General features: G+C 45.7%; 1 protein-coding gene across 1 annotated transcript in view; it reads right to left on the bottom strand.

The window, feature by feature from the left end:
* ADGRV1 (adhesion G protein-coupled receptor V1) overlaps nt 1-26,249 on the bottom strand; it is a 460,423-nt gene that overhangs the window by 296,414 nt on the left and 137,760 nt on the right. Inside the window, exons 54-60 of the mRNA XM_032764111.2 lie at nt 25,214-25,418; nt 19,024-19,170; nt 10,183-10,438; nt 7,553-7,755; nt 6,739-6,915; nt 6,115-6,297; nt 4,440-4,619 (exon numbers count right to left, since the gene is read on the bottom strand). Coding sequence (XP_032620002.2) covers nt 4,440-4,619; nt 6,115-6,297; nt 6,739-6,915; nt 7,553-7,755; nt 10,183-10,438; nt 19,024-19,170; nt 25,214-25,418 — 1,351 coding nt within the window. The remainder of the gene's footprint in view (nt 1-4,439; nt 4,620-6,114; nt 6,298-6,738; nt 6,916-7,552; nt 7,756-10,182; nt 10,439-19,023; nt 19,171-25,213; nt 25,419-26,249) is intronic.

Genomic DNA, 26,249 nt, shown 5'->3' with positions numbered 1-26,249 from the left:
GCTGCCATTGAAGTCAATGTATATTTTGTAATGGATTTCAATACAGATGAGGAATAGTTCCTCTTTTTCTCCCTCTTCTCTTACGTCGTTTTCTCTCCCTTCCACAGAGGCAAGCTTGACTCTTGCCTTACGCAATAAGGCCAATATTTTCAAACCTGAATGCCTAAAGCTAAGCTCCCAAATCCACATTTCAGCTCATTAAAAAAAAAAAAAAAAAAGGCTTGATTTTCAAAGGTTCTGAGCATGCCCCAGGACCAGGGGCATCAGTACTGGGAAGACCTACCCATGTCTGTGAGAGACCACTTCACAGAAGCTGCAGCTATTGTTTGCAATCTGCCTGTGAAGTAATTGAGACAAGGGGCCTGGGAAAACACGGCAACTCAGCACTGAGCTCTCAAAAGCAGGCCTAGCACAGGTACCAAGTCCTTGTCTTCCTAACCAGAATCCTACTGGAAAAGGGAGATCAGTGATTTAAAAAAAAATAAAAATAAAAAAAAAATTTGACTACTAAATACAATAAGCAAATTATGGCATAACAAGACAGACCAAAGTATTTCTGAAAATTCACTCTGCAGTTTAGACCATAGTACCTGTTAACTGTGCTTCTGAGACCTTTGCTCGACATATATGCACACACAATCATTAGGTGGGAATAATGTGACAGAACTGGATGTAAATTCAACTAGACTGGAAAGCCCATAGATTCGCTCTCTTCCTGAATCAGGAGGGAAGACAGCGTTTTTTAACATTGGAGTTCACATGTGTATCCAACACAATCTCTCACGTAGGCCATTTAATTATTTTTTTTCACAATTCGTTCTCTGTTCATTAACTGCTGCCTTTCACCTCCCTTCCAAAAACACCTCTCTCCCTAAAAAAAAATAATCAAAAAAAAATAATCAAAATTCCAATTGTTTCTTCAGGCCTGTCTCCTGCTTATGAAACTGTACTCAGCAATTGGGGAGAAGAAAAATCATCATGTCTCTTAATGACCAAATGCAAGAATGGAAAATTTCTTACTGAGAATTTCCTTTCTGCTAGCTGCATCTCCCACAATTCTTGACGTATAGACTGCTCTGCTCACTCTTGCAGATCATGAACGTAGATCAAAATTTTGGTACCACTGATCTGATCACACTCCATCTGCTCCCACTTGTGGCCAAATAAATTATTCCAATGACGTAAAAATCTGTCAATACTCTTCTAGAAAGAAGTAGTATCCTGATGACTTTGGAGGGCGAACCCAACAGAACAAGTGTTTCCACTTTTAATAACCAGGGTTTTAGATGCAGCCAGTTCAGGTCTGGATGAAGAAGAGGACCTTGTGAGAGGATTCCCTGTCTCGTTGGGAGATGTAGTAGTGTTCCTAATTTCAGATCTATCAGATACAAAAACCAGTGTGGGGTTGCCAGTATTACTGTCGCCCACTCAGATTTTATTTTCTGGACCACCTTCTCTAACAATAGGAAGGGTGGAAATGCAACAAGGCGGCCCTCTGGCCATCTCTGCAATAGGGTATCTGTTCCCATGAAACTAGGAGCCACTTCCCTGGTGAAGTACTTTGGTTTCTTCACATTCATGTGGTTTGCAAACAGATCAGTTGAGGGCAGTCTGAATGATTAGACAATTAACTTCCTGATTTATGCACCACTTAAGTTGTTCGCCTTTCACCTGCTGAGCCAGTCCACCTTTTGGTTAAGGTTTCCCTTTATGAGAACTGTCATGAGGGTGAAAAAGTTCTGCCCACTTCATGATTTCCATCACTTCAATGTGTAGTGCTGGACTTCTTGTTCTCCCTTCGTTGTTCCTATATGTGACTGTGGTCGTGTTGTCTGACTGAATCAGGATGTGGCTCCCCTCTAGGCTGGACTGGGACCTTAGTCACTCCAGTTTGACTGTTCCTAGGTCTGGGAGGTTTCTGCTGTGGGTCCTTTCCTCCAGGTTGCTTTGAGCTGTTTGAGACCTCAAGTGTGCTTCTCAGCCCTGCAGACTGGCATCGGTTGTAAGAATCAGGGGATCTTGCGGGTATTGCCCTGGACTGAACCTTTTTAAGGAGTTGATCACCTGATGCCCCAAAACCTTCACTTGATCCTTCATGTGTCCCAGGGAGTGGTACCATACCTTTAAGATGATGCCTTGAAGGTGCCTCATGTATCATTGTGCCCATGGAGTGATCTCGATGCATGATACTGGGAGGGCTAGCAGTTCAAGGCCTAGTGCCATAGTGCCATGGAACCGTTCTAGAGGAGGCTATAGCCTCACTATCAAGGTGTCTATATCCATTCCCAAGTGAGTTATTTTGGTGGATGGAATCAAGAAGCTATTCTTAATGTTGATAATAAAGCCATGTGCCTGCAGGAGATTCAATGTCAGGGACGTAGCTCTGTGTGCTGTTGCTGGGGATGGCGCTCTGATTGAGATGTCGACTAGGAAGAGATACACGTGGGTAGCCTGTTATCTGACTCTGATTACCACCAACATCTTTGTAAAGCCCTACGGGGCCAAGGACACGTTGAATGGGAGCGCCCAGTACGGATAACACTTCCTGCCATAAGCAAACCTTAGGTATCTACTGATGCATGGTCTGACCGGGATGTGGAGGTATGCATCCACCAAATACACTGATGTCAGAAAATACCCCATGGACAAGGATGACACCATAGAGATTAGGGTCTCAGTCTAGAACTTCATTTTGTTCATCCACTTGTTGAGCCTTTTGAGATGTAGAATAGCACAGATTCCCCCTGCATGCTTCTGAACAATAAAGATGCAGTAGAACCCTGAGAAACTTTCTTCTGAAGCGACATTCACTATTACTTCAGCATCCAGGAGATGAATACCTTGTTCTGGATTAGATCATGCTTATTGGGGTCATTCAAGATGGGGAACTGGACCAAGAACAGATGAGGTGGAGCCCATAACTCGAAGGAGTATCCTGTGTTCACTATCTCACTGACCCACTGGTCAATGGTCAATGCAACCCATTCCTCTAGGAAATAGGAAATCCTTCCCCCTAATTTCAGCTCGTGGCAGAGGCAGAGACCTATGTGGTCTGTGTCACGAACAGGCTAACAAGGTTCCCGCTGGGCTTTTCTCTGGAGCCACGCTTACGGGGCTTTCTTTTGGAGATCCTGCTGTCCCTTTGCTGGTATTTCTGTGAGGATGAAGGCTGAAAGGAGTGCCTTTGTCTGAAGGCCAGTCTGAATTCTGTCTTAGAGGCATGATGTGGCTTTGCTAAGTCTTTCCTCAGTCCTGATCGGAGTCAGAGCCTGACAATTCACCATCCTCGGTGGAGAAGTCATCACAGGATTCATACCTCCTACATCTTTTCGGCTTTTCCTTTCCCCTTTTTGATTTTTTCACTTTTTTGCTCACTTAGAAACCATAAGAGATCCAGTGTGGCTTTGGTAAGGCCTTTGGCAGCTAGCTTTCCTACAGGCCTGGAGACCTCTTATGAGATCTCTTTCTGAGTCCTCGCCTACTGGGGCCCATTCCCGCAGGGAGAGGGGAAAGGAAACATTTCCACAACTCTATGGCTAAATTGGGAAGGGGGGCTGTCCCCTGGTTCTTTCCCCACAACACTCGAGACCTATTTTAAGACTTGTGACCTCTATAGGTCTCCCCTCTCTGTTCTCTTAGGACTTACCCCTGAATTAGCTGATTGTGGTCCTCCTCATCCTTGGAGCCTCTCCCCGTTCTGCACAGAGACTCCAGGTCAGTATCTTCCATTTCGGAGAGGCGGCTGCTCTGGTGGGTAGGAGACCCCACATGCCAGTCCGACTCATAGCCCCATGACCGAATAGAGTTAGGAACGGAAGACTAAGTGCAGGCTTGGCACAACTCACCATCTGCTGAGCTTGGGAAGGCAGTTTCACAGATGCAGCTCCATTTGGATTTATTTCAATGCTTTCTAGACAGCCATCCCATACTTAAAAAGATGCAGAGGAGCCAGCAGGGAGATACTGCAGAGGAGACTTCACTTGGATTCCAACAGCTGACTAAAAACTGGCCCAGGGGGAGGAGTAAGGGAAGGAGAACACTGCTCAAATCTGCCCTAGAATTAGTCAAAAAATACCCCTTTAGGCAGAGGAAAGAAAGAAGCACTGAAACTAACATCTGCATGCTGCTGTGGAGGCAGAGAATCTGACTGCAAGCACAAGCAGAAGGGACGTGAATAAAGCAGTGGCGCCAAAACACTGATTCACCTCTGTGAGCTGCAAGGGTGAGCAGAGCAGCCCCAGTGGCAAGAATTGTGGGAGATGTTGGGCTGCAGCAATGACATTTTGTACAAATATAAAATGTTTAACTGACTGCATTGCTGAAAGCTACGTTCAGAAAAATCTGCACATTGATAGTTGACTCTAAGTGACTATGTGGTTGATGATACATAACGTACTTCCTGCTTAAGCTTAAAAACGCACCATGTTGCTCACACTTACGTTCTTTTCTTCAAACCCAAATACTCCAACAGGAGAATCATTTGGTGGAATAGTGACAGTCACCACAGTGTCATCCCCAAGTCTGGCACCACCTGTCACCCTGATTAAAGTGACGTTGAACAGCTCTAAAAATTCTACTGCAGTGTCATCTATGATTGTAATCTCTATCACCCCTACAGCCTGCAAAAAAAAAAAGAGAACCCATGAAACATTACAGGATACAACAGTGAATTCACTGAATGAAACTCAGAAAATGTAAGTCTTAGATTTTGTAAGTTGCAAAAGATTGCTAAATTGTTTTAGTTTGGCTCTCAAACTTGCTTATTTATTTATATATTCGGCTTTTTAAAACAAAACCATACCAGAATGTTTGAAATATTTTTAAAACCCATTTATAAAACTTTCTGGATTCCTATTAAAATTGTGAGGAATTTAACCTACTGAAATCCCAATATACTGTGAATTAAAAGTAATACTGTGAACTTAATAATCACATTTCCATATGGAAATTTTGGGCTTACTATTATTACAAGTAAAGATCACTGTTACTGAAAGTCATTAGACAAAAAAAATATATTTTTTTCAGTTTCTTCACACTGTATATTTGACAGCACTGTTTTGTTATTGGTCATTCACACTTCCTGCCTGATACACTGCTCTTGAGGAAGCTCAGGTGCACGCACTTTCCTAGGCCCTGCAAGAGGGTGTTGACTATTAGCAGCAGTAGCAGCAGAGCTGAATGTGAAACTGAGAAGGTGGCAGGCAAGTATTTTCACAGCAGAGAGAGGAAGAGGTAAGGCTAAACATGTATGGAATTATTGCAGTTCTTGGACCCATCCAAGAGGCACTTTTCAACAACAGGAGGGAAGCAGAAAAAACAATGATGAAAATTTGGATGGATTCTTTTAACTATTCGAACTGATTTTTTAAATTAGTAAATTATGTAAACAATTTAATTTGACGGGTCCTTTTTCACAGACTTTCACACTAATACACAAAAACCCACAATGGTATACATTGAAAATTGCCAACTCGTTCTCTAATTTGTTATCCTTGGCCCTCATGCTGCAAATATGAAAAGGTATTTTCAGAAAACGTGTTCGGATTGGATGGCTCCTGCTTACCTCTTCTGCCATACGCTTCTTTAGTATCCAGTAATACACAGAATGTATTTTATTTGGCGCTAAACATGATTTTGTTCACAAGGTCCATTTTCCAACACAGGAAATCAGCTGCCCCTAAAAGTGCACACTTTGTATCTCCAAGTCTGATGTGAAATCTAACAATGCAGCTTAAGAAACATACAAATTCATTGTGTAAGTCCACACAAAACATGGGCTAATTATAAGTTTCCCACTTATCAGGCAAAAATACAGGTGAGGTTTTTGTTTTTGTTTTTTACTGGTGGAGGTGTGAAGATATAGGCCCCAATGTGGCAAACACGTAAAAACATGTTTCCCTTTAAGTACTTGAGCAGTGCCATTAAAGTCAATGCGACTGACTATGCATGTGCTTAAAGTTCAGTACCTGTGTACGTGTTCACAGGATTTGGACCATAAATAGTAAGCAGAAATGTCCTCTGAGACTTTATACTCATATCTTTTAAAGGAAATAAATGCAAAAGACCCTGACACTTCTTAACTCAGAAATGTTTATATTTTTAGCAACAGCATACTTGTCCATCTGCAAATGTAAGGTTTCCAAATGATGGTGTAAAGTCTTCCACGCTAGCGCTGGCAGGCCTGGCTTCCCAGTATAGTTTTACTGACCCAAACCTCCCAGCCTTCCGAACAACTGGCAGCTTCAGTATATTCTGTGGTGGAGGCACCTCATAACCAGCAACTGCTCCAATAAAATCCTGAAAATTCAGAAAACATGTTGAGTGCCAAGGCAAATGTATTTCTCCTTTCTCATTCCATGCAAAAATGTTGAAACAAAAATGTTCAAAAGCAGCCAAAGTTAAGGGGCTATGTGTTAAAGTAATGAGTTAGTCCCTTTATATATAATCTATCAAACAAGACAGTAATATTAATTATTATTATTATTAAAGATCAAATTGTTAATCTGATGTATTTAGGGTAAAAATAACCCACTAGTGTTTTAACAATTCCAATGCTCTCATGAATGAAGTATCATCAGCAGCAAGAAAACTTTTGTATAGAAATTGCTTGTCCAGTATCTGGTCAGTGTAACTGATGTTTAGTGCTAGAAATCTTTTTAAGACAATTTTTAAATGCAGCCTAAAAACATGGAACCTACTGCTAGAATACAATAGTAAATGTTTAAAATTCAGTCTTACCTTCAAAACATTGAAACTAAATATTCCTCTGGGGTCATCATTCTCTTCAATTATTACCTCAGCTATTTCTAACCCAAGTCTCTTCACACTTGGCTGCCCTCCAGAACGAGAGGAATCCAACAGATGCACATCAGTAATATTGATTACAAATCCTTCCTGTAATTCTGGAACATGATCCTGTGAAAATGTTTTTAAAATGTCACCCCCATCGTAAGTTCATGTTATAAGATAGATATTATGAAAGGAGGAAACTGACTGGCTGCTGACTGAGCAGAATCAGGTAAAACCATGGCAGTTGAGATTAAATAACTAATTCCCTGCCTCACATCACATCACCTATGAAAAGGGGGGAAAGGATTTCTGAACACACTGCTGACAAGGAGGACCTGAAGGATTTTGAACATCCTATACAAACACGATTTTTTTTGGTCATGATAAAGTCTACTGGCCCCAGTAAGTTGGTGTTGCTCAAATCTGAACAATAAATCTGTTAAAAGGTATGTAAATTGAAATAAACTATTTTACAGTTTGAAGTTGTGCCAAATTTACAACCCAGTATGTTCCCAAGAGGGTTTAAAATTCAAAAACAAGTTTCCATAAAACTAAATTACTTGTTTCACAGTAAACAAAGCACTTTGGATTGCTCACAAACTAGTTACCAGTGTCCAGATTCTACTGAAACACATTTAATGAGCCAATTTTCCTCCTACAATACTAATAGAATGTTACACTTTTCCTTTTGCCCCTGGACAGAACCTACATTATAATCTTCCTTAAACTATAACAAAAATGTCTCTTCTTTTCAATTACTCACAGGCAAAATGGTGACTATAACATAGGTCATGATTGTGTTCTCTGCTATAATTATTGTTTCTTTTTCTATCACATAATCCTGATTCTCTGTGGCTTGGTTGAAGGGCTGAAGGGAAAAATTAGGTTTGGTGCTCAACTGTACTGCAATATCTCCAACAAATCCTTGTTCTCGAAGAATTTGTAAAGTAACAATAGTAGGATTCTCTGTAAGATGAATAGGGAAAAAAAATCTATATTAGCTCTGGTAAAAACCCATCAACATATGATTGCTCTAACTCTTTCCCTGCTGGTTTTCCACTTCATCTCACTGTGCTAGAATTATCCGATTAATCACTCACTGAAATGAATGGAATGTTAGAGCATGAATTCATGTTCAACATCACAACCAGTGCACTCTATGCCTAAAAATTTAGTAATCTAAGCTGTTTGAAAGCGCATGAGGGACTTTTAAATCTCTGCACAGAATGCAGGGGTGGGTAGCATTTTGAGAAGAAATTTTTTTTGAGAAACGTAAGAATTCAATTTTGTTATATAAAACCTTTACTTTAATGTACACATTCTCATTCAGTTCCCCCCTCCTTCCATCCCGGTTTGAGTGCCCTTCATGCATTTTAAATCATTCTGATGTCACTATTGATACTGATATAAGAAACGACCTCTGTGGCAGTGACTCTGGTGGCAAGAGATTGCCCTTTATTCGTGTGTGTCTACATCTCAAATTCCCCAGAAAAGGAAATGCACTCATACCAGTAATGACTCAAATCCCCCTTGGGAAACAAGATTTTCACCAGAGTCCAAGAAATTGTGGAACACCTACGGTGTGCCTGGAAGTCCTGTATCTAGGGCAGGAGGGATGGGTAAAAATGGGTAAAAGAAACAAACCAGGAAGGCTAAGAGTAAGACAAAAGGAGGGGAAAAGGCAACTAGTGTATGCTTTTGCTTGCAAATGTTGAACTACAATGCAATATCCATTTCCATTACTTTGCATCTGGAAAAGCCCTATATGCAACATGTTCTGAAATACTAACAAAAAATGATAATTTACAGATTAAACTCCGATAAATTATCAGCTGCCAAACACAAATCATTGTAATGCAGTAGCATGGGGAATATGTTTTATACATATGTATAGAACACATAAGTTACTACAAAATTCAGCTTGATTACATCTGCTGTGCACACTACTCCATTGACTGAGGACCTGTGGCCGGGAAGGAGAAGGAGCCAGGCTCCTAAAAGCATATTTCATGCACAGAAAAGAGCATAAGACAGACTATTTTCCTCTGCCTCTATGGAACTTCCAGGATGGAAGTTGTGGGCAAATCCTGCTAGCCTTGCTTGTAGAAACAGGAGTGGGAAAAAAACATGTCTTATGGGGAGATGGAAGCAGGGGAACTCTCCTTGTAGAGGAAAAGGTTGCAGGTGGGTGGCTGTTATTAGAGCTGGGTAGAGAACTGAGTTGTGGGTTTTTGTTTTGTTTTTTCAAAAAAAAAATTTTCTTCAGATTTCTATTTTATGGAGAATTTCAAATGTATTTTTGTTTCAATCTGGACCAAAAACAACTTTAGAAATCTCGAAATCCTCCACAAAATAGAAATCTGGAAAAAGTCATTTTGAAAAATCAAAATGTTTAGTCTCGATATTTTTTAAACAAAATTCCACCTGGTGGGCAGATGCAGAGCCAGAATCCTGGAAGCCGTAGGAGCCCCAGCTAATTGGGTGGCTGAGGAGATGGGACCCTGGGGCTCCCGCCCAACTCCCAATTGGCTAACAAGATGCAAGGTGGGCAAGCTGGTGTCTGGGTTCTGCCAGAGCTTCATTTCAATTTCAACATATCAGCAAGTTCCAATGAAATAATATTTTCCCAGAATTTTTCAGACTAGTTGTAGCTGCTAGTGCATGGAAGGAAGATTGGGAGGCTGAGCAAAAGGTTTCTGAAACTGCAGGAGATGAGGGGTGATGGGATGCCAATGTCAAAGAAGCAGGTGGAAGGAGAAAAGTCTGAGAAAGGAGAAGGATAGATTGAGAGCCTGATGGCAAAGAAAGGAGAGGGGGGAAACTAGTGGTGGCGCTAAGCTGTTGGGGGAAAGGATGTGAGCTCTACAGGAACAATAACTGCTGATGGACAATATGGAGTAGGGAAAAGTCTTAAAATGAAGACCACTGTGGCTCTGAATGCAATCCAGACAGGCCTATAAGTCCAGCAAAGTTCCAGAATCTAGTATGACTGCACCAACATCACAGCAGAGTTTTCACTCCTTTCCCCCCTACCTACATCTCTGTCCTCACTGCAAATCACAGAGAATGTGAATGGACAGTTAAATTCACTGCATTTGAGCAGCAGCAGCCTTCCATGCCATCGCCCCTCCAAAGATTTTCTGATGTCTGGCAGCTACTGGCATAGCAGTGGTTGCCAGCAGAATCAGGCCATTTGCCTTTAATTAGTTAATACTTTATAGTTAACAAATTTGCGGCATGCAGTTCATAATATTGAAAGGTGATGATGACACTGCAGAGCAGAAAGAGGAAATGTGTAACCAGGAAGGCATCATTGATATCAGAACTTCTAAAGATGACAACTTTTATATCCCATTATATTAGTTCCTTGCCAGGAACATAAGACTGACTTACCTTCAGGCTCTGCTACTTTAGCAAAGAGAGACTCCGTATGCCAGCCAACTACACCATAGGGAGAATCATTAGGCAAAATGGTAAGCACAGCTCGTGCTCTCTTAGGGTCTATGATGGCTCCTCTCATGGGATCCTTAATACTCACAGTAGTGACATGGGTGAGTGTGATAACAACAGTTTCAGAAAGCTCTGCAATGTTGTCTGCAAGAACTGTCAGGGTGATTGTTGACAGGGCCTGACCTTCTGAAAATATTATCTAAAAAGTGAAAAAAAAAAAAAAAAAAAAAAAAAAAAAAAAAAAAGTCAAACATTTTGCCATATTATTATGGTAAGCACCTTCACCAAGATTTGCTTTTGTAAAAATCCATCAGCAATAGAAGTGTGAACAGAGCATTAACAAAATATGAAAATGATATTGAATTGGGAGGTGGTGTGACACCATTGAAGACAGAAAAATAATTGAAAGAGATCCAGAGAGGTTAGCAACACTGACAGAGAACAGCAAAAATAGAGTCACTTTGGAAAAATGCAAGCTGTTTAGCTGGAGCAAAACAATCAGAAACACAAAGAGGGAGAAACAGTTCTTAACTAACACTGGCCTGAGTTTTGGAGATGTTGAGTACCCACAACTCTCAATGACTTCAGCACATATGAAAATCAAGCCATTTTTATTTGGATCTCTTAAAAACAGATTTAAGTATCTAAAACATCCATCTTGAAAATCTGGACCTAGGTGTCAGCAGAATAACTCAATCATTTCAAACTAGTAATACAACTGTATTGTGGCTTTTTGTGCCACACCCTTTGCTTTCCTGCTTTGTCTAAGTCAAGAAGCAGAGAAAGTCAGTAAATTGCTGAAAACCCAAAAACCCTCCCCTTACTAACAAATGTTGATTTTAGGGGTGTGTGGCAAATTGCCGGTACTGTTCTCTGGGTCTCGCGCTTTCTCTTCTCTGGGGTAGGTTCAGAGCGATATTGCTTGCCTCTGAACCAGTTCTTAATCACTCCCCTAGTGTCCTTGGAGGAGGGGAGTGGAGAGGGAGGGACCTGGGCCCGCCCTCTACTCCAGGTCCCAACCCAGGGGCCCTGGGGTTGTGGTGAACCACTTGACTAGCGGTTTCTTCCCCTGGGTTACTTCCCTCTCATACCCGTCGCTGTGAAGGGCTTCTCGCCTCTCTTCTATACAAGCCTGGTGCCCCTTACCTAGGGTTTCTGTTGGCCCCTTCCAATCCACCGCAGCACTCCTCCAAACCTTCTATTTCCTCCTGGACAAACTCCTCTCTTCTGCAATCTGCACGCTGCTCCAATCCAACCTTTTCCTCTTAACTACCACACCCTGTCTGACTGAAGCAGGGGTTTATATCCCATGACTGGAGTCAGGTGCTCTATCGAAGTCAGGTCTCTAATTGGAGTCAGGTGCTCTAACTGGAGTCAGGTGTCTAAGTGAAGTCAGTGCTCTAACTGGAGTCAGGTGCTCTAACTGGCCACAGCTGTTCTAGTTAATCTAAGAACAACCTTCCTCCCTTGGCAGGGAATAAGCCCCCTGCTAACACTCTTATGCTGCCTCTGGCCATGCTGTATCACAGGGTGTCATGATTTTTTTTTCAAATAACTATTTGCTTAAAAGACGGTTACTCACCTTGTAACTGTTGTTCTTCGAGATGTGTTGCTCATATCCATTCCAAGTAGGTGTGCGCGCGCTGCGTGCACGTTCGTCAGAAGAAATTTTTCCCCTAGCAACACCCCGGCGGTCGGCAGGCGCCCCTGGCGTGCCGCCCTTGCGGCACCGCTTATATACCCCTGCTGACCGTCCGTTCCTCAGTTCCTTCTTGCCGGCTACTCCGACAGTGGGGAAGGAGGGCGGGTGTGGAATGGATATGAGCAACACATCCGAAGACAACAGTTACAAGGTGAGTAACGTCTTTTTTCTTCGAGGTGCTGCTCATATCCTTTCCAAGTAGGTGAATCCCAAGCCTTACCTAGGCGGTGGGGTCGGAGTTGGAGACTGCCGAATGCAAAACAGCCAACCCAACAGCTGCATCGTCCTGGACTGCTGCACCAAGCGGTAATGGCGACAGAGAATGTGTGTACCCGAGGACCACGTAGCTGCACAGCATATGTCATGGATAGGACATGAGCGAGAAGGCAATAGAAGAGCCTGAGCTCTCATGGAATGTGCAGTCACTTGGCCGGAGAGGCGTGGCCAAATCGTAGGCACGACCAATACAGGCCGTAACCCAGGATGAGATTGTTTGAGATGAGACAGGGCGACCTTTCATCCTGTCTCAGGCACGCACAAAAAGTTGGGACGTCTTGCGGAAGGGTCTGGTGCGGTCGATGTAGAACGCCAGCGCTCTACGAACATCGAGTGAGTTGAGTAGTCTGCTCTCAGGTGACGGATGTGAGGTTAGGAATAAAGACCGGGGAGATATGTCCTGGTTAAGGTGAAAGGAGGAGACCACCTTGGGAAGGAAGGCAGGATGCAGGTGCAGCTGTACCTTGTCTCTGTGGAATATCGTGTAAGGTGGGTCCATGACAAGAGCGCGAAGCTCCGAGACTCTCCTGGCCGATGTATAGCCACAAGGAATGCCACCTTCCACGGAGATACAGGAGAGAGCAGGTTGTCAACGGTTCGAAGGGAGGGGCCATTAGCCTGGAGAGAACCAGATTGAGGTCCCAAGAGGGAGCGGGACGGCGGACCTGGAGGAAGAGGCGCTCCAGGCCCTTGAGGAACCTTGAGACTATAGGGTGAGAGAAGACAGTGGAAGGGCCTTCTCCTGGATGGAATGTCGAAATGGCAGCTAGGTGCACGCGCAGGGAAGAAAGCGCGAGGCCCTGCTGTTTGAGGTGCCATAGGTAGTCCAAAATCACATGGATAAGAGACCTGTGTAGGTGTTACTTGTTGTGTCTGACACCAGCAGGAGAACCTCTTCCACTTTGCCATGTAAGTAGCCCTGGTTGCAGGCTTCCTGCTTCCCAGGAGTACCTGCTGCACTGGAGTAGAGCAGCGCAGTTCTGAGCAGCTCAACCAGCCAGGAACCACGCCGTCAGGTGGAGGGATTGAGGTCGGGATGGAGAAGCCTGCCGTGGTCCTGGGATATCAAGTCCGGATGGCGCGGCAGGAGAACTGGGTTGGCTATTGATAGGTCCCGGAGCGTGGTGTACCAGTGCTGGCGAGGCCACGCTGGAGCGATGAGAATACTCGAGCCTTGTCCTTGCCGCAGCTTCACCAGGACTTTGTGCACCAGCGGAAACGGTGGGAAGGCATATAGGAGGAGGGTCGACCAGGACAGGAGGAAGGCGTCCGAGATCGAACCGGGGCGAGACTGCAGAAGGAGCAGAACCTGTGGCAATTCCGGTTGCTGCGTGAGGCGAAGAGGTCGATCTGGGGAAACCCCCACCTCCGGAAGAGAGAATGGGCTATGTCCGGGCGGAGGGACCACTCGTGGGCTAGAAAGGACCTGCTGAGGTGATCGCTAACTCGTTGTGGACTCCTGGAAGGAAGGAGGCCAGCAGATCCACGGAGTGGGCTATACAAAACTCCCATAGTCTGGATCGCCTCTTGACACAGAGGGAGAGAGCGAGTCCCTCCCTGCTTGTTTATATAGTGCATCACGGTGGTGTGTGCCGTGAGCACTAAGACGAACGGCCTTGCAGGTGACGAATAAAGGCCTGACAGGCGAGGCGTACCGCTCGTAGCTTCCGAACGTTTATATGGAGCGACAGCTCCTGAGAGGACCAGAGGCCTTGTGTCCGATGTGATCCCATGTGAGCTCCCCATCCCAGGGAGGAAGCGTCCGTTGTTACAGATATGGACGGTTGCCTGGGGTGGAACGGTATGCCCGCACACAGGGAGGGTCTTGCACCAGCAGAGAGAGTGCAATACGGTTCTGTGAGAGTGTGACGCCATGTCCATGCTGTCCTCCGTGGGTGGTAAACGGAGGCCAACCAAATTTGAAGGGGGCGAAGACGGAGCTTGGCGTCTTTGGTGACAAAGGTGCAGGCACCATGTGACCGAGGAGGACTGAGACAGACCCGGCCAAGGTCGTGGGAAAGGCAAGTAGGTTCTCTATCGCAGAGACTATGCCCGGAACCGGCTGGGTGAAAGTGAGGCTGTCGCGAGTGTGGAGTCCAAGACAGCCCCAATGAATTCTATCCTCTGAGATGGTACGAGGATGGACTTGTCGAAATTGATTAATAGGTCCAGCGTATCGAATAGTTCCCTGATCACTATGATGTGCGCGGTGACCTGAGCCTCGGAAGACCACGGACAAGCCAGTCGTCCAGGTAAGGAAGACACATATGCCTTGCCGACGGAGGAACGCGGCCACCTACTGCCATACATTTCGTGAAGACCTGCGGGGCAGAGGAAAGGTCGAAGGGCAGACGTAGAATGAGAAGGGCGGATCGCACCAAGCCACCCGCGGAGAAAGCGTCTGTGTGGTGGGTAGATAGAACATGAAAGTACGCGTCCTTCATGTCGAGAGCAGCGAACCAGTCCTCGGATCCAGGGACGGGATGATAGACCCCAAAAGACACACAGAAGGCGATGAGTCTGCGGAGGTCCAGGATGGGTCGGAGACCCCTTTCGACTTGGGGATTAAAAAATAGCGGGGTAAAACCCTTCTCTGAGATCTTGAGGCACCTCCTCTATTGCTCCGATTCGAGAAGCGTGAGGACCTCTGTAAAGGAGATGTCGTGAGAGGCTCTGAAGAGGGACGGGGAGGGTGGATGGGAGGGAGGAGGCGAAATAAACTGGAGATGGTAGCCAAACTCCACCGTGCGCAAAACCCAACGGTCCGAAGTTAGTCGGGTCCACGCTGGGAGGAAGGGAGAAAGACGGTTGGAAAAGAGGAAAGGAGTCTGGGGAAGGACTGGTGCTCTGCTCTCGTGCGCACCTTCAAAAGTTTTGTTTCGGTCCCGGCAGTGGTTTGGCAGAAACATTATTTTGTCCCCCTTGGGAACCAGACTGACGCCGTCGGTTCACACGGCCTCGTCGTCTGTTAAAATCCTGACGGGGACATGGCGGGGGGTAGGGGCGCTGTGGTTGTGCCCAGAAGGGCCGTCGTTGGGTCTGCGGCCTGTGCATGCCTAGAGAACGCATTATGATGCGGTTGTCTTTCAGGCTTTGGAGTCGTGGGTCCGTCTTATCTGAGAAGAGGCCCTGCCCTTCAAATGGGAGGTCTTGGATTGTGTGTTGCAGTTCTGGTGGCAATCCTGACACCTGCAACCATGAAATCCTCCTCGTTGTGACCCCTGCCGCGACGGTCTGAGCCGCTGAATTTGCGGCGTCGAGGGAGGCCTGCAAGGAGGTTCTGGAGATCTTCTTCCCTTCTTCAAGCAGGCTCTGGAACTCAGGGCGGGAGTCTAGCGGTACCAGCTCAGTAAATTTGGCCATGGACTGCCAGGTGTTAAAATTGTACCTACTGAGAAGTGCCTGTTGGTTGGCGACACGCAACTGTAGACCTCCTGCGGAGTATACTTTGCGGCCGAGTAAGTCCATATGTTTTGCCTCCCGCGATTTTGGGGCGGGGGCTGGTTGGTCATGGTGCTCCCGCTCGTTGACAGATTGTACGACCACAGAGCATGGAGGAGGATGGGTGTAGAGGTACTCGTACCCTTTAGGGGGTACCATGTACTTCCTCTCCACACCCCTGGCCGTTGGAGGGATGGACGCCGGAGACTGCCATATCGTGTCCGCTCTGGCCTGGATCGAGCGTATGAAAGGCAGAGCAACCCATGTCGGGGCATCTGCAGACAGAATGTCCACGACAGGGTCCTCTACCTCGGGGACCTCCTCCACTTGTAGATTAATGCTCAATGCTACACGGCGGAGAAGGTCCTGGTGGGCTCGAAGGTCGATGGGGGGGCCCGACGTTGAAGTGCCCGCTACCGCCTCGTCCGATGAGGAGGAGGAGGAGAGTCCGGGAACCACAGGCTCCTTCTGAGGTTCTTGCTCCAGAGGGGGGGCCGTTTCTGGGGCGGTCTCAGGGTCCTGGGTCACAGTTGACCTGTCATCATCTTGTGGTGGGCGACTGACAGTGGCCTCCAGCACTCGACGGGCAGCAGATGCAGACCGGGCCAGCGTGGTGGGATCACCTTGGGCTTGGTGGTAGGCCCAAGGTGTCCAGAAGGACCACTGTTGCGGCTGTTCCAGACCTTGGTGTTCCACCACATCCCCATAGAGGGCGCTGTCCGGGTGAGAGGAACCCGAGGGATGTCTCGACGGCCAAGGTGGAGCGGATAGACCATGAATCCGGTACCGGGCGTCGGGTTGTGTCAGCGAACGGTGCCAGGAGTCGTACCGGTGCCGAGACCGGGACTGGGACCTGCGACCAGCACGGTGCCGGGAGGTCGACCGGGATCTAGAGTAGCGACTGTAAGGGCTCAGTTGACGGCGGTGCCAGGAGTAGACCGTCGCGTTGAGGAGCGGTCCGGTGATCTGGACCGGTGCCGCGAGTATGACCGGCGCCGAGAGTGGGATCGGTGCCGGGACTGCGAGTGGCGTCGTGAAGGAGATCGGCGGTGCGAGCGGGAGCGGTGCCATGACCTCGATCGCGATCGACGCTTGTCCGCTGCTCCGAGGGACAGTGGCCTAAGCATCGCTGGCTTCCCTGCCGACAAGAGAACCCGCACCGGCGGGACCGGGGGTTGAGGTAGGGAAGGCTCAGTGAAGGCTATAAGTTCCCTCGCCGACGCAAAGGTCTCCGGCGTAGTGGGAACGGTGAGCTCGACCAGGGCATCCGCCGGGGAGCTGTCTTGCACCGGACTCGACGGTTCTTGCCTGGCCGGAGTCAACAGTGCTGGGATAATGGGTGCCGTGGCAGATGGCGGTGCCGGCCGGCACGGTTTCCCATGCTCAGACTGCGGTGCTGTAGCTGCAGCCGCAGGAGCCTTCAACTTCTTCGCCTTCGGCGAAAGGGAGCGGTGCCGGGCTGGCTTCTGCGCCGGAGACTGATGGTGACGCGGTGTTCTGGCGGTACCGGTCGTCTCCGGTGCCGATGAAGAACTTCTGCCCGGTGCGGACTGCGTGCATCGGTGCCGGAGCTGCAGGGTCAGCGCCGCTTCCATGAGGAGCTGTTTTAAGCGCGAGTCCCGTCCTTTTTTGTCCTGGGCTTAAACGACTTACAGATCCAGCACTTGTCAGTGAGATGGGATCCCCCAAGCACTTTAGGCAACGATCATGGGGGTCTCCGCTGGCATCGGCCGACAGCAGGCCGAGCACTGTTTGAAGCGGGAGAGCCAGGCAATGAGACCGCGGTCCGGGAGGGGTGAGGAGGATTAAACCTCAGCCCTCAACTATATACAAAAACTACTCTAATAACTAGAACTAACAACTATGAATTAACACTAACTACAAAATTAACTATCAACTAGAGATGAGAAACGGGTGAAATGCTAGGGAAGTGGAGGTCAGCTAAGCCGCACTCCACTGTTCCAACGACAGACACGGGCGGCAAGAAGGAACTGAGAAGCGGACGGGTCGGCAGGGGTATATAAGTGGTGCCGCAAGGGCGCCATGCCAGGGGGCGCCTGCCAACCCGCCGGGTGTTGCTAGGGGAAAATTCTTCCGACGAACGTGCACGCGGCGCGCGCACACCTACTTGGAATGGATATGAGCAAGCACTCGAAGAAGAACATAAAGTTTATTATTCACCCATCTATAATCCATTTTGACAATTATTTTATTGTTTTAAGTTGTCACTCTGATATTTTTAAATATATGTATAAATAAATGCATTGATCACATTTAAAATAACCATGTAGCCTCCCTTAACATTCTGGCAGACTTCAGAAAAAAACAGCTTCTACAAACAACAGCATAGAGACTGAGAGAACTGAAACAGAGACTGTCTGCATCACTGTGCTCAAGACACAGAAACAGACAAAGCAGGTTGGGCTAGAGCTTGATGGGCCCACCCATGTGATCAACTGCAGACCCCAGAGAGCTTGCACATGACTGGGTAGTGAAAGTCAATGAGGACTCAGAGACAGAGCTGGATGCAGAGAATCAGGTTCCAGTAGCACGAGAGGACACAGTTCCTGAACTGCTCTGTGCAGCAGAGGATCAGAATCTGTCTTGAGCTGAAAGGGCAGCCTGCCTGCTGAGACCTGTAGGCTTCCCCCTGTATTGAGATCCAAGGGATGAACAGGACTTGAGTGGCCAGGAACACTCCACTCCCCAAGAGAGGCTGAGCTTCAAGACTCAGCCTTGCTCGAAAGCACTAACTGAAAGCTGCACCCAGTAGACTTCCCCAGCACTAGAACCAGAGAATGGCCAGGGCTTCTCAGTGAAGGACACCCCACCCTCTTTCAAGGTCCAGCTCCACCAGCTAGCTAAAGCCTGCAGGGAGACCTTAGGGGACATTCTCTTTACTTTCCCTTTCACTTTGATGTAGGCTTTTGAGGGAGGGAGTGTTTATTTTGGCAGAATGGTTGCTCACTCATTTATTTGATATACTGGTACTTGATTCTCTGCCTGCCCCTTTGACCCAATTCCCTTTCTTTTCTCTGATTTTATTTCTTTCCAGGAATAATTGTTGTATATTGTCATAATCTGTTGGCCCTTGATTTCTTGAATGTGTAATTTGTAATGTCCTAAAAGTCACAGGATTTGTCTATTAGTCTACGCAACCAAGCACTAGGTGGAGCTGGGCCCAAAGAACCCAGGGCCCCCAGGTCCTATTGGTCTTAAGGTGGGTCACTATGTACTGAGGAGAGAGAAATAAGGGTTCTACCACACTTGGGCACTCCAAGAAGGGATAACAGTTAAGACTTGGGATATTTTATAAAGTGTTTTTAAATCAGTGCTTCACTAATTTCAGCAACATTTTTACATACCATTCCTGATGCTGGTAATATATCATTAATGCTCCCATTGGCCATCCACTGTACTGTAACTCGGCCATACGTTCCTATTAAACGTTCAATATTCAAGGTGATTAAGTTGTCTTGTTCCATTTCTTCAACTTGCTTAGATAAAGAATTCTGGAAAGGTATAAATAGAGTGCAACAAAACAATTTAATTATTTGAATGTCTAGAAAACACATGACGAGATCCTATACAAAATTGTCAAAATGATCTTGAGGCATTAGGAGAAAAATTTTAAAACTTGTATCCCCAGTGTTAAGCACGGAAATCTGTATTTGCACACTTCTGTGGAAGTGACCCAATTTTCAGAGGTGGTAAGCCTGTAAAGCTCCTATGGACATATTTGAATAAACAAACAAACAAATTAGGCAGGTTTTGCTGGGGTGCCTAAATTTGTATTTAAGGACCTCATGCTAGGTACCCAAGTTTGAATTGTTTTGCTACAATGATTTTGTCCCCAGACTAGTCTTAAAATGGATGAGAAACATGGGGAACTTCCAGGGCAGATTCAGTTTACATTAGATTTTTTTTTTTAAATTGCAGCATTTGATTTAGTGAGGACTTGCTATGAATACAATTTTCCAGCCAGGGCTTACTGTGTTTTGTCAGTTGATTCTATGGTACCTGAGGGTGCATTCTGGGTATATCTGCACCACAGCACTCTTGTCAGATTTCCTGTGGCTCCTATTTCCCTTTGCATGATAGCTTTGCACAGCTTTGTACATGCCTGTCTTAGGTCAACCTGGACCTTTAAGATGGGTTCTCAGTTCAGGTCTCCCTTGGAAGTGACTTCTGCCCAGAACAAAAGCATCATGGAGGTCATCATTCCAAGGAATATGAATTTGATGTGGGTTCTATTAGCATTCCCAGGTCTATCCCACAATGTGCCCATTAACTGCCATAGGTACTCCTTTTCCATCTGCTGCTCTGCTTATTCCCCAGTCCTTTCCATTGCTGGTCCTGCTCCCTGCAGTCTCTTTCACACTGATGAAAAGTAGGTCGCTTATATCTCTGCCCTTTCATAGATTTATAGATTTTAAAGGAGGGATCATTACGATAATCTAGCATGAGCCACCACATAACACAGCCCACTGAATTTCACCCACTAATTCCAAGTTCACAACTTCTGTATGAACTAAAGTATATCTTTTAGAAAAACATTTCCAGTATGCTTTCCCAGAATACTTTGTCCTAGTCCTACAGTTTCCATGCTATCAGAGAACTGCCACCCTCCCAAATATCTTTGTTCTATGGGAGACAGAAGTATTCTGTAAGTGGCAAAATGATTCCTCTAACCAACAAAAACATGAGGCCTATCACCTGCTCAAAGCCAAAGTCCAAAGAAGGCTACGTGACATCAAAAACAAGTGGTGGCAAGGAAAGGCCTCTGAGAGCCAGGGTTTGGTAGACCAGGATGACTTGAGAAGCTTCTTTCAAGCAACAGAAGCTATATATATGGGCCAAGCTACAAAGGCCCAACCCTCTTACATTCCCAGCATGGCTCTATCCTCCTCAAGGACAATGCAGACATTAAACTATGCTGGAAGGAGCACTTTAAGAGCCTTCTAAACCGCGACTCCATGGTCTCTGAAGACACCATCAAGCTCATTCCGTAACACTCAGCAATGGAACATCTTGCTGATCCCCCATCTTCTAAGGAAGTCCAGTGTGCTATCACTGAGACAAAATATCACAATGCACTAGGCCCAGAGGGCATCCCTGCTGAGGTTTTTTAAGCTAGGGGCTCTGTTAGAAGACAATAGAAGCTTCATGATGCAACACCAAGTAGATGGGAAAGGTGCTTTTTGGCTTGAAATCCTCCTGACTTTAAGAACGCCAACATTGTTACAATATTCAAGAAGGGGGACAAATCTCTGTGCAGGAACTACAGTGGTATTACCCTCCTCTCCATCACAAGGAAGATCCTTGCCCAGATCCTATTAAACCACCTCCTTCTCTTTGCCAAGGAACTTTTCCCCAAATCACGTTGTGGCTTCAGGCCATCTCAAGGCACAATCAACATGATGTCTGTGGCCCGACAGATTCAGGAGAAATGCAGAGAGCAACACCACAAACTGTTCATGGCATTCATCAGCCTAACCAAGGCCTCTGACTCTATCAATCATGGTGCCCTATGAAAAGTGCTGTGTAAGTTTGGCTGTCCACAGAAATTCATTTCCATCATTAGGCTACTCTATGATGGGATGAGTGCCACCTTTCTGTACAATGGCTCAGAGACCAAACCATTCATCATTCTTACTGGTGTCAAGCAGTCTCCATTTACCTTGCCGTGATCCTGATACTCATCCAGGACTGCTATCTTAGAATCATAGAATATCAGGGTTGGAAGGGACCTCACGAGGTCATCTAGTCCAACCGCCCGCTCAAAGCAGGACCAATCCCCAACTAAATCATCACAGCTGGGGCTTTGTCAAGCCTGACCTTAAAAACCTCTAAGGAAGGAGATTCCACCACCTCCCTAGGGAACCCATTCCAGTGCTTCACCACCTTCCTAGTGAAAAAGTGTTTTCTAATATCCAACCTAAACATCCCCCACTGCAACTTGAGACCATTACTTCTTGTTCTGTCATCTGCTACCACTGAGAACAGTCTAGATCCATCCTCTTTGGAACCCCCTTTCAGGTAGTTGAAAGCAGATATCAAATCCCCCTTCATCCTTCTCTTCTGCAGACTAAATAAGCCCAGTACCCTCAGCCTCTCCTCATAAGTCATATGCGCCAACCCCCTAATTATTTTTGTTGCCCTCCACTGGACTCTCTCCAATTTTTCCACATCCTTCTTGTAGTGTGGGGCCCAAAACTGGACACAGAACTCCAGATGAGGCCTCACTTATGCCGAATAGAGGGGAATGATCATGTTTCTCGATCTGCTGGCAATGCTCCTACTTATACAGCCCAAAATGGCGCTGGCCTTCTTGGCAACAAGGGCACACTGTTGACTCATATCCAGCTTCTCGTCCACTGTAACCCCAGGTCCTTTTCTACAGAACTGCTTCCTAGCTACTTGGTCCCTAGTCTGTAGCAGTGCATAGGATTCTTCCGTCCTAAGTGCAGAACTCTGCACTTGTCCTTGTTGAACCTCATCAGATTTATTTTGGCCCAATCTTCTAATTTGTCTAGGTCCCTCTGTATCATATCCCTAATCTCCAGCATATCTACTACTCCTCCCAGTTTAGTGTCGTCTGCAAACTTGCTGAGGGTGCAATCCACACCATCCTCCAGATCATTAATAAAGATATTGAACAAAACCAGCCCCAGGACCAACCCTTGGGGCACTCCGCTTAATACTGCTTTTCTGAAGTCCAGGGTCCATATTCTGCTGCTCTCCTTTCTTCCTTGTGTCAGGATCCTGAACTCAACCATCTCATGGTCACTGCCTCCCAGGTTCCCATCAACTTTTGCTTTCCCGATTAATTCTTCCCTTTTTGTGAGCTCTGCCCCTAGTTGGTTGTTGCTCACACTTCTAAACTTAATCCAGAGACTCTCAGGTTTTTCTGCAGTTTCATACTGGAGCTCTGAGCAGTCATAGTGCTCTCTTACATACAATGCAACTCCCCCACCTTTTCTGCCCTGCCTGTCCTTCCTGAACAGTTTATATCCATCCATGACAGTATTCCAGTCATGTGAGTTATCCCACCAAGTCTCTATTATTCCAATCACATCATAGTTCCTTGACTGTGCCAGGACTTCCAGTTCTCCCTGCTTGTTTCCCAGGCTTCTTGTATTTGTGAATAGGCAATTAAGATAACTCGCTGATCATCCTCCTCTCTCAGTATGAGGCAGCAGTCCTCCCCTCTTGCACTCTCCTGCTCGTGCTTCCTCCTGGTATCCCACTTCCCCACTTCCCTCAGGGCTTCCGTCTCCTTCCCCCGGTGAACCCAGTTTAAAGCCCTCCTCACTAGATTAGCCAGCCTGCTTGCGAAGATGCTCTTCCCTCTCTTCGTTAGGTGGAGCCCGTTTCTGCCCAGCAATCCTTCTCCTTGAAACACCATCCCATGGTCAAAGAATCCAAAGCCTTCCCTCTGACACCACCCGTGTAGCCACTTGTTAACTTCCACGATTCAACAGTCTCTTTCTGGGCCTTTTCCTTCCATGGGGAGGATGGATGAGACTACCACTTGCGCCTCAAACTCCTTTATCCTTCCCAGAGCCACGTAGTCTGCAGTGATCCACTCAAGGTCATTCTTGGCAGTATGATTGCTGCTCACATGGAGAAGCAGGAAGGGGTAGCAATCTGAGGGCTTGATGAGTCTCAACAGTCTCTCCGTCACATCATGAATCCTAGCTCCTGGCAAGCAGCACACTTCTCGATTTTCCCGGTCAGGATGGGACAGGAATACCTTACAGAATCAGGATTGAGTATCATATGGAGGACCAGTTTCTCAGTCTCTGATGTCTCCAAACAAAATCTAAGATCATGTGAATTGCATCACTGACCTTCAGTATGCAGATGATTGCATCATCCTCGCACACACAGAGGCCGACCAGCAAAGTGCCCTAAATCTTTTTTCAGATGCCTATCACAGCCTGGGTCTCTCTCTCTCAACATCCGGAGAACCAAACTACTCTTTGTACTCTTTGTACTTCACAAATCACCATCAGCAGAGTACCCCTGGAAAATGTTGACCATTTTCCATACCTCTCCCAAACAGTCAGTATTGCCACTGAAATTGATTACAGGATCCGCTGTAACAGCCAGCAAATATTTTGGAAGACTACTCAAATGAGTCTTCAATCACAGGGATCTGCAAACAGGCATGAAGATCTTGGTTAACAAGGCAGTTTTTATCCCCACCCTTCTCTATGGTTGTGAGACCTGGGTAACCTACAGACAACATCTCAAGCAGCTGGAGTGTTTCCAGCAGCGCTGCCTCAGGAGGATTCTCAGGATCAGCTGAGAAGACTGATGCACTAACATCAGCCTTCTTTCTGCAGCCCATATCAGCAGTGTAGAAGCACAGGTCATGAAACATCAGCTCTGCTGAGCTGGTCACAATGTACGTAGGTCTGACACACGCCTCCCAAAGCAAGTACTCTTCTTTCAGTTAAGTCAGGGAAGAAGGGCTCATGGAGGGCAGCAGAAGCACTTCAAGGACATACTTGAGGCTACGTCTAGACTACCCGCAGTATCGGCAGGTTAAAATTGATTGCTCGGGGATCGATATATCGCATCTCATCTAGACGCGATATATCGATCCCCGAGCGCGCTTATATCGATTCCGGAACTCCACCAACCCCAACGGAGTTGCAGAATCGACAGGGGCAGCCGCGGACATCGATCCCGCGCGGTGAGGACGGGTGAGTAATCCGATCTTAGATATTCGACTTCAGCTACGTTATTCACGTAGCTGAAGTTGCGTATCTAAGATCGATTTCCCCCCATAGTGTAGACCAGCCCTGAAAGTACATCTTAAACTTAAACATCAACCCAACAAACTGGGAGGACTTGGCACAGAACCGAAAACAGTGGCACCACACTATACACCAAGCCACAGCCCACTTTGCGGAGAACAGACATACTTATGACACAGGGAAGTGACAAAGGAGGAAAGAAAGGGCACAACAACTGTGTCTCCTCCAAGATTACACCTGTCACTTCTGTGGCAAAATCTGCAGAGCATGAATTGGGCTTCTCAGCCACCTAAAAACCCACCGATGAACCCTCTTGGCAGACATCATCCTCGCATCATGGGATAGCGGAAGAGACAGGAACAGAATAAAATTGAACCTGGAAATGATCTCAGCTTACTCCACATATAGCCTACCAAGCTTGTGATGCGGTAAAAGGTCCTACAAATTTCTGTAAATTCTCACCACTCCAGCCATCCTAACAATGGACTCTGGAACAGATTTTTTTTTTTTAAGGTTAATGGACTTTATATTACTCAGACCAATACTTATTAAGAAATTAAAATCTCACACAAGGTACAGATACTGGGACTGTTTTGTACTACCTTGCACCCTGCTTAGTCACTTACATCTATACTGAATGGGTATAAAGCAACACTAAATTAGAATGATAGAAGGCAATGGAGAATCAGGCCCATCCCCTTTTCTGTTTTCAGTTTTAACATGTTGGCATCCTTCGTTCTGGACAAAGCATATCTATATTCTCGTGACTTAAATATAGCATTGTTACCTGAGCAAATGCAATGACTCCATGAGCATTGTCATTAGATGGAATAATTATGTTAACATAACCACTAGAACCAATCTCTGCACCTCCTTTGGGATTTTTCAGCCAGACTGTGAAGAACTCTTCTTCCTCTGGGATTATGTCATCAAGGATATTGACCGCCAGCACAACTTCTGTGTCTCCAGGCTCAAATATCAATTCACCTGAACTAGCATAAAAACACACACAAAATAATTACAATTAATAGTAGTTTGTTGTGGCAAAAAATGGGGAATAATCATGGCTTTTCCATGAAAGAAATACAGGTGTCATAATTTCAGTTTAAAAAAAGGTAATGGCATGGCCCACAATATTTGTGGTAATGTTTAATTATTTTTCACAATAAATCATGAGATATAACTTAAAATCCATTATTTGAAAGTTTAAAATCATATTCCATCCTGTACCACACTAGATGTATATACAGTAAATTTGGAAAAAATAATTTAAGACTCTTCCTTCCTTAGATGAGGGTTAGATTTGTCAGGGAAACAAATACTAAGACATTTTATTTAAAAAAAACCATCACATTTTCTATCATGATGAACATCCAGCTTTATTTATAATGCATGAAAAAGAATTAAAGAGATGCATAAACTGATATGGGTGCATATACATTAAAACATCAATCAAGAGACCAAAACTGGAACCTGATCTTAAAAATGAGGGAAATAACTAACCCACGGGATAGAAAAAACAGCAAAATTTTGTAATGCACAAAACATCCATAAATGTTATACAGTAAAAATTCATTATTTTATACATTTGAGTTAAAAATTATAAAAAGTAAGTAGTACAACACAACTGTCATACGAAAACAGGAATATTAAGGTTCAAAATTAATAAATATGGAAGATTGGGCTTTGAAAGCTTTAGATTTAAAACATCAAGGTTTTTCTTTTTTTAAGACTTTCAATTAATGTTTTTATTGACCAAAGGGTAATTTTATTTCAAAGGTTTTTTTTTTACAGAAAGGAAATAACAATCATAAGATTATATC

This window comes from Chelonoidis abingdonii, chromosome 6 (genome assembly GCF_003597395.2).
Source record: "Chelonoidis abingdonii isolate Lonesome George chromosome 6, CheloAbing_2.0, whole genome shotgun sequence".
Lineage (NCBI taxonomy): Eukaryota > Metazoa > Chordata > Testudines > Testudinidae > Chelonoidis > Chelonoidis abingdonii.
This window is presented reverse-complemented; position numbering and strand designations above follow the sequence as displayed.